Raw genomic sequence first — 9,569 nt, forward strand, 5'->3', positions numbered from 1 at the left:
ACACGTTGATGAACTCTGCCTCACAGTTGACGACCACAGATAAACCTTGAAAAATCTTCTGATCTGAATCTTGAAATTTCACTACTGGATTGAAGATATGGTTGACTGAAAATACAAGAAATATTCTAAATAGATATATCATTATTATATATGTTTAACAATAAACTCCACAGTTGACATGTCTAGGTTAATAGCTTGACATTGTAGAGATGAAGTTTGTAATAGCTTGATATTGTAAAGATGAAGTTTGTAATAGCTTGACATTGTGTAGATGAAGTTTGTAATAGCTTGACATTGTGAAGATGAAGTATGTAATAGCTTGACATTGTAAAGATGAAGTTTGTAATAGCTTGACATTGTGTAGATGAAGTTTGTAATAGCTTGACATTGTGAAGATGAAGTTTGTAATAGCTTGACATTGTGAAGATGAAGTTTGTAATAGCTTGACATTGTGAAGATGAAGTTTGTAATATCTTGACATTGTGAAGATGAAGTTTGTAATAGTTTGACATTGTGAACATGAAATTTGTCTTATATAAAAACTATATTATTGAGAATGAATTGAAAGGAAAGAAAACAGGATTTTAAAATACTGCCATTCTTTCTTTATTTAATTTATTTAGTAAATGCCAAATCAACTTACATTGAGGAGTGGAACCGATACTGGATTTTTTTACTGGAATAGAACCGAGTTGACCAGACAATAAATCATTCTTCACTATCTTCTCGTCCATTGTTAAACTTGACTGGACGTAGATTTTAATAATATATCAACCCAGTTTACATCTCTACAAATTATATAGTAATTAATATAGTTATAACTTGACTGGACGTTAGATTTTAATAATATATCAACCCAGTTTACATCTCTACAAATTATATAGTAATTAATATAGTTATAACTTGACTGGACGTTAGATTTTAATAATATATCAACCCAGCTTACATCTCTACAAATTATATAGTAATTAATATAGTTATAATTTGACTGGACGTTAGATTTTAATAATATATCGACCCAGCTTACATCTCTACAAATTATATAGAAATTAATATAGTTATAACTTGACTGGACGTTAGATTTTAATAATATATCAACCCAGCTTACATCTCTACAAATTATATAGTAATTAATATAGTTATAACTTGACTGGACGTTAGATTTTAATAATATATCAACCCAGTTTACATCTCTACAAATTATATAGAAATTAATATAGTTATAACTTGACTGGACGTTAGATTTTAATAATACATCAACCCAGCTTACATCTCTACAAATTATATAGTAATTAATATAGTTATAACTTGACTGGACGTTAGATTTTAATAATATATCAACCCAGCTTACATCTCTACAAATTATATAGTAATTAATATAGTTATAACTTGACTGGACGTTAGATTTTAATAATATATCAACCCAGTTTACATCTCTACAAATTATATAGAAATTAATATAGTTATAACTTGACTGGACGTTAGATTTTAATAATATATCAACCCAGCTTACATCTCTACAAATTATATAGTAATTAATATAGTTATAACTTGACTGGACGTTAGATTTTAATAATATATCAACCCAGTTTACATCTCTACAAATTATATAGTAACTAATATAGTTATAACTTGACTGGACGTTAGATTTTAATAATATATCAACCCAGTTTACATCTCTACAAATTATATAGTAATTAATATAGTTATAACTTGACTGGACGTTAGATTTTAATAATATATCAACCCAGTTTACATCTCTACAAATTATATAGTAATTAATATAGTTATAACTTGACTGGACGTTAGATTTTAATAATATATCAACCCAGCTTACATCTCTACAAATTATATAGTAATTAATATAGTTATAACTTGACTGGACGTTAGATTTTAATAATATATCAACCCAGCTTACATCTCTACAAATTATATAGAAATTAATATAGTTATAACTTGACTGGACATTAGATTTTAATAATATATCAACCCAGTTTACATCTCTACAAATTATATAGCAATTAATATAGTTATAACTTGACTGGACGTTAGATTTTAATAATATATCAACCCAGTTTACATCTCTACAAATTATATAGTAATTAATATAGTTATAACTTGACTGGACGTTAGATTTTAATAATATATCAACCCAGTTTACATCTCTACAAATTATATAGTAATTAATATAGTTATAACTTGATTGGACGTTAGATTTTAATAATATATCAACCCAGTTTACATCTCTACAAATTATATAGTAATTAATATAGTTATAACTTGACTGGACATTAGATTTTATTAATATATCAACCCAGCTTACATCTCTACAAATTATATAGTAATTAATATAGTTATAACTTGACTGGACGTTCGATTTTAATAATATATCAACCCAGTTTACATCTCTACAAATTATATAGTAATTAATATAGTTATAACTTGACTGGACGTTAGATCTTAATAATATATCAACCCAGTTTACATCTCTACAAATTATATAAAAATTAATATAGTTATAACTTGACTGGACGTTAGATTTTAATAATATATCAACCCAGCTTACATCTCTACAAATTATATAGTAGTTAATATAGTTATAACTTGACTGGACGTTAGATTTTAATAATATATCAACCCAGTTTACATCTCTACAAATTATATAGTAATTAATATAGTTATAACTTGACTGGACGTTAGATTTTAATAATATATCGACCCAGTTTACATCTCTACAAATTATATAGAAATTAATATAGTTATAACTTGACTGGACGTTAGATTTTAATAATATATCGACCCAGTTTACATCTCTACAAATTATATAGTAATTAATATAGTTATAACTTGACTGGACGTTAGATTTTAATAATATATCAACCCAGCTTACATCTCTACAAATTATATAGAAATTAATATAGTTTTAACTTGTAATAAATTAAAATCCATAGCATAAATAAATACAAACGATCCGATAAGCTGAAGAAACCCGAAAGTCAAAACATCATTAGTAGCAGCTAATGAACTTTTCACATGAGGAAGTATATCAATTGTAAGTGAGTAAATATTTCATAATGAAAATGAAATAAATATCCCTTTAAGGGTTAAAAATATTTTTAAAAATGGGTCCTCTCACCTTATTCTAGAAAATTTAATAGAAACTTTAGCTGATAAGTGTTTTATAATCTGAAAAATAAAATTTTAGTGAAGAACAAATTCATTAAAATGTAAACTAAAGCTAGCACATATTTTTGTAATCTAAAGCTAGCACACATCTTTGTAACTTTAAGCTAGCACATGTCTTTGTAACCTAAAGCTAGCACATGTCTTTGTAACCTGAAGCTAGCATATGTCATTGTAACCTAAAGCTAGCACATGTCTTTGTAACCTAAACCTAGCAGATGTCTTTGTAACTTTAAGCTAGCACGTCTTTGTAACCTAAAGCTAGCACATGTCTTTGTAACCTAAAGCTAGCACATGTCTTTGTAACCTGAAGCTAGCATATGTCATTGTAACCTAAAGCTAGCACATGTCTTTGTAACCTAAACCTAGCAGATGTCTTTGTAACCTCAAGCTAGCACATATCTTTGTAACTTTAAGCTAGCACATGTCTTGTTATCTAAAGCTAGCACATATCTTTGTAACTTTAAGCTAGCACATGTAATTGCAACCTAAAGCTAGCACATGTAATTGTTATCTAAAGCTAGCACATATCTTTGTAACCTAAACCTAGCACATGTCTTTGTAACTTTAAGCTAGCACATGTCCTTGTAACCTAAAGCTAGCACATGTCTTTGTAACCTAAAACTAGCACATATCTTTATAATCTAAAGCTAGCACATATCTTTGTAACCTAAAGCTAGCACATGTCTTTGTAACCTAAAACTAGCACATATCTTTGTAACTTTAAGCTAGCACATGTCTTTGTAACCTAAAGCTAGCACATGTAATTGTTATCTAAAGCTAGCACATATCTTTGTAACTTTAAACTAGCACATGTCCTTGTAACCTAAAGCTAGCACATATCTTTATAATCTAAAGCTAACACATATCTGTGTAACTTTAAGCTAGCACATGTCTTTGTAACCTAAAGCTAGCACATATCTTTATAATCTAAAGCTAGCACACATCTTTGTAACTTTAAGCTAGCACATGTCTTTGTAACCTAAAGCTAGCACATGTCTTTGTAACCTAAACCTAGCACATGTCTTTGTAACCTAAAACTAGCACATATTTTTGTAACTTCAAGCTAGCACATGTCTTTGTAACCTAAACCTAGCACATGTCTTTGTAACCTAAAACTAGCACGTATCTTTGTAACTTTAAGCTAGCACATGTCTTTGTAACTTAAACCTAGCACATGTCTTTGTAACCTAAAACTAGCACATCTTTGTAATCTGAAGTCTTATTCTTCAAAACATCTGTTACTTCTTCTTTACAAGTTATAAACTCTGTCTTATACCTTGACATCATTACACTCTTTTCTTGTATAATATTATATGTTTTAAATGCAGTGATATTATGTGATCATGTGTCAATAAATACAGCCAATCAGAGCTGGTTACTACTAATTCTCATCTGCCTTCTTTATCTACTTAGATTTTTATTTTCAGGTAAAGTGGACGTAATTTAAATTCTATAAATATAAACCCACCTCTGTTTCTATTTCTAGTAACGAAAATTTCGTAGCCTCACTTTCAAACCAGATCAATGAGTAGTAAGCTAGATTTAAAGATAAAATTGTCATCGTTATTCATGGAAGTCAAAGCCTGCTTTCGTGAATTGACTCATCTAGATATATCCAGGTGGTCCAAAAAAATAATAACTCATTTCAACAAAATTAATTTAATATTGATTTACTACAAGGTGGTTTACAAGTCAAAATAACAAGTTGAAATATCCCCCCCCCCCCCCCCATTCCTTCACTCTCAAATACAAATACCCTGTTTAATTCTTATACTTACAAATTTCAAAGTCGAAGTTCAGGACTTTTCTTAACTTGTTGAAAGAGACTATTAGTCTCGATGATCCAGTCTCTGGGAGACGAGACGGCAGTGCTTCGTTAACTTTTACCATAATTTCATTGGCTGAATTTACACTTATTGATGAACCTGGAGAAATAAACAAATGTTTCGATGGTCAATAGATAAACCTAACGATCCGAACAAAACCTGATATCCAAAACAAGATATTGGCAAAACTTTGGTAGCAGTTGTTAAAATCAATAATAAATGAGTAAGTATTTGATAATGAAAAGTGCTATCAGGTGTCAAAAAGAGTAAGTATACCCTATGAAATCATGTTATATTTCTAGTTCTCTAATTTCATGGCTGTGTCTAGAACAATCGTACCGTAGGCTCAGAAATGGGAATTTTTTATCTAAGCCAATCAGCATTACTGTTCAAAGCTCATCATCAAAATTTGAGTCTTCAAATACAGAAATATCTGTGTTTAAAATTTAAAAAGATGAGTCGTCTTTTCTTGAGACACTACCATATATAGAAAAGATATCTATAGAAATAAAATGTTAAATTTCTAGTTTGAGATATTTTTGAAGGAATTATGCAATTTTCATACATTTCTAGTACTTCTGAAGATTATTTACATATATTCAAAATTCAAATCAACCCCCCAAAATGGTGAACCCTGACCTTTAAGGGGTACCATATCTCACATCTCTGACATCAAATGATAATGAAACAAACAAAATCCGAACCTGGAATGATCCCAGACTGAGGTGAATCATAATTCAAACGGTATCCTGTCGTCCCTCTACACTCAATCTGTCCAACAGGAAACGGTGTACCAACTGTTACCATGTTACGTTTATCGATAAGCAAGGTGTTGATTGGTTGACAATCTAGTCTGACAAGAGTTATCTGGATTATTACCGTCGTTGTCAGTCGAGGAATTCCGGTGTCAGTTATCTACAAATTTAAAAAAAAAAATCCTTTGAAAGAGATTGTAAAGAGGTTTTCTATATTTTCTATGTGTATCGGGGACACTGATAACATTTACACCATCCCAATTTCCAATCGGACGTCTGTGGTTCCTGCAATTCCACTAAAACTAACGCGTTTTATGCGGGAAACTACTGGAAGCTTCTATAAATATATATGCAGTTCCCCTCTAGTGATGGCATAGTTTTTGTGGGATTGCAAGAACCACAGATGTCTGATTGAAAATTAGAATGGTGTAAATTGATGCTATCAGTGTCTCTTATACACATAACAAATTAGAAAACTTCTTTACAATCTGTTTAAATAGATAAAAACTATATATAGAGGTTTGTGTTCTAGTTTGTGTTTATATAATGATAATATTGATACCTTCTATTTGAACAATATGAACATAACACACAATTCAGTTGTATAAAACATTCCACCGGCCACTCGGGTACAGGCTATTAATGTCATGTAATAATAGGCTTAGTGTTGCCTTCGCTGTTTTAGGGGTCACCCATAAATAGGATCATTGGCAGCCCCAGAATCTCGAAACTTGGGGTACAAATAGGGAGCAGACTGACTTAATGGGAAGATAACCACTTTGAATTATAAAACTCTATGGAGGTATCTTGTCACAAGTCTCTCATGGAGTGAAAAAAACACAAGACAATATGGAATCATGGGATTCTCTCGAGAAAATTGAATTGATTTGGTGCAATTTGACACATATTTTGGGGCAAAAACATCATTTTTGTAAATCATTTTTCTAGTTTCCTCATTGTTGATAATCTTAAAAAATGTCTTCTACCTTTACAGTGGCTTGTAATTTCTTTATCTCAAATGTTGGTGTTCCTTTTAAACTAAGTTGTAGAAATGATTTATTTGTAATCAAGGCTGTCACGATGTTTTCGTTAGATAGAGCTGAAATAAAATTTAAATAAAGTTTAACATTGTAACTTCTTGTTTACTTATTTTGCTAATAAAATAAAATGAAATGAAATGAACAGAGTTTTGAACCTTAATTTTCTGCTCTTTATTTGGCTAATGAAATAAAAGGAAATGAAAGTTGTGCAGATACTTGACTGCTCTTGAAGGAACAAATAACCACTTGCCCTGTGCAATGAGGGAAATTAAGCTAGGACAGTGATCTCCTCTTCCACAATTTCCAACTATGAATCTATTCTAATTTTTCCAGAAAGTTTTGTCTTTTCAATGATCATTTGTTTCCCATATGTAATTTATTTTCAATGTTTCAATCAAAGAACTTATGATAAAAATACCTTTTTTAGGCTTACTACAGATTTATTTATTTTTATAACACTGGTGATTCTACATGGTGTCCAGAAATAACCCAGCTTAAACACCCAATTCTCAAAGTTTTTATCATTTTACGTAGAGAAAGCAAAGCGTGTGAGCCCCTAATTCTATTGCTTCTAACAGCCCCAGTATAATGATTCATAGAAACAACAGTATTTAACATTAGAGAAGTCCAGCAGATTGGAAATACAGTTTTAATGTGTATCAGAGACACTGATAAAATCAAATTACACCATTCTAATTTTTAATCAGATGTCTGTGGTTCTTGTGATTCCACTAAATCTAAGTGTTTGATGATGTCATTAATGTTTGAATCACAATTATAAAATACTTAGTTCAAGTGAAATTACAGAAACCACAGACGTATGATTAAAAATTAGAATGGTGTAAATTGATGTTATCAGTGTCTCTGATACACATAAATATCTTTAAAAAACCTTTTTACAAAAACTTCAACAGTAATATAATCAAAATAGGGAAGGAATTGTCTGTAAGGCCCCCCCCCCCCCCCCTTTACAATTCTGTGGCCCTCTAATCATTCTACACCTTGAAGAAAATGAAGAAGAAATAAAATTCTTTGACTTACAGAAATGTGAGATTTGAAGTTCCGTCTGACTTGTTACTTGAGCTTCTTGAATAACATCCAGTGACATAGTGTCCGCGGTGTTGACTACCCACTGTATAACACTATTCTGAACACTAGGGGGCGTATTAAAAATTATACGTAACTTCAGTGGCGCACTCCTCTCTAACACGGAATACTCTTCAGCCTTTATGGTTACCTAGGTTATAAATTAACAGATTAATATCAGTTTTAACGAATCCACAGCTTATAGTGTGGTTTACAGTTGGTTTACAATTGGTTTACAGTTGGTTTACAGTTGGTTTACAGTTGGTTTACAGTCTGACTACAAAGATTTCTGAATTGAACTTTGGCAATCATTTTCGAATTAATTGAAATATCAATTACAAAATACAGTATTTAATACTACTGAGAGTATTTGCTTGTCTTTGGGTTGATGAAAATGTCAACCACTGGAAAAGTTATAATTTGTAAACATGATTTTACAGAAGGGAATTTTCAGTTTGAAAAGTAGGTCATTTTTACATGAATTTTCTGGGAGGGAAGTGTGTCTATTTTAAATGTAAAATCACTGAACCCTATATTTCTATAGACCTAAAGACATTCTTAGACAAATGGTATAAAGTTTAAAACTTTATTTTGAATATTTATGAATTGAGAGAACAAATTCAATTCAAAGAATCATATCTCAATTAAGTCAGACAGTAGTAGGGAAAGTTGATGTCTCATTTTAGTGTTAATAAGTAATACAGATTGCTGAATTGACACTGAATAAATATATCTCTTTAAAGAGAGTTTGCTTAATTTCACACTAAAAAAATAATGATACCCGTCTTTAATGTGTGAGCAAGGCACAAAGAATGACAACAACAAAACAGTCATGCATGAAGGAAGCTAAATTTAAAAGAGGCGTGAAAGTTGTTTAGGGTATGTTTAATCTATTAGTTCAGCATGGTTTATATTATTCATGTGTAAATCATTTCGTTTCTTGTCATGAAATAGTTTTTTTGCATTAAATGTGCAGAACTAATTAGATATATCACAGTAAATATCTTTATATCTTACTCATCTAATTTTATAATGTCAATCTCACCTCAACTGATGTCATGTTGATACTGTCTCTATGCGTAGCATTGATACGCAGACAAGTTTGATACGTCTGATAATCCACGACTAAACAAAACAGGTGGGGTAACTCTGGTGGTGGTTCTGATATTAAATAGGTCAAGGAATCATCCTCATCTCTGCAGAGTGAGCTGGCGTTAAAACTATACATGGGTAAACATACAATCTTCTTAGGCAGATTAGTTCGGTCAACCTGGAATTTGATCTCCTGGACACCTGGACGACATGTCGGAGGCTGACCAGCTGTAATAAAATAATTAATTAATTAAATTTAAACTAATTAAAATGGATGTTATAATTTGTGTTTCAGAATTGAATAGAGATGAGTTTGGTGAGAAAATAAACTCAGTGACTGAATCATCAGTTAGTCTTTTATGTTTAAAATTTTCTTAATAAAATCCAGGCCTGTAGCTAGCCTAGCTCAGTGGGGGCCAAATTTTTTGAAGGGGACTCAACTATAGTGACTCAACAAGTCATTTAAGTCATCGAAATTTTTCAGGGGGGGGGGGGGCAAAATTTTCTTAGGGGGTGTCTGGCCTCGCCGCGCCCCTCTCTAGCTACAACCTGATAGAATACAGCATTTAGCCACTGGAAACAAC

General features: G+C 31.0%; 1 protein-coding gene across 1 annotated transcript in view; it reads right to left on the minus strand.

The window, feature by feature from the left end:
- Positions 1-2,471: 2,471 nt before the first annotated feature.
- Positions 2,472-9,569, minus strand: part of LOTGIDRAFT_239013 (hypothetical protein) — a gene marked incomplete at both ends in the record, with an annotated part of 8,622 nt that continues 1,524 nt past the window's right edge. Inside the window, 9 exons of the mRNA XM_009052496.1 lie at positions 2,472-2,489; positions 2,567-2,651; positions 3,137-3,186; positions 4,655-4,722; positions 4,965-5,111; positions 5,717-5,927; positions 6,754-6,866; positions 7,849-8,044; positions 8,939-9,213. Coding sequence (XP_009050744.1) covers positions 2,472-2,489; positions 2,567-2,651; positions 3,137-3,186; positions 4,655-4,722; positions 4,965-5,111; positions 5,717-5,927; positions 6,754-6,866; positions 7,849-8,044; positions 8,939-9,213 — 1,163 coding nt within the window. The remainder of the gene's footprint in view (positions 2,490-2,566; positions 2,652-3,136; positions 3,187-4,654; positions 4,723-4,964; positions 5,112-5,716; positions 5,928-6,753; positions 6,867-7,848; positions 8,045-8,938; positions 9,214-9,569) is intronic.

The sequence above is a fragment of the Lottia gigantea genome (assembly GCF_000327385.1).
Source record: "Lottia gigantea unplaced genomic scaffold LOTGIsca_184, whole genome shotgun sequence".
Lineage (NCBI taxonomy): Eukaryota > Metazoa > Mollusca > Gastropoda > Lottiidae > Lottia > Lottia gigantea.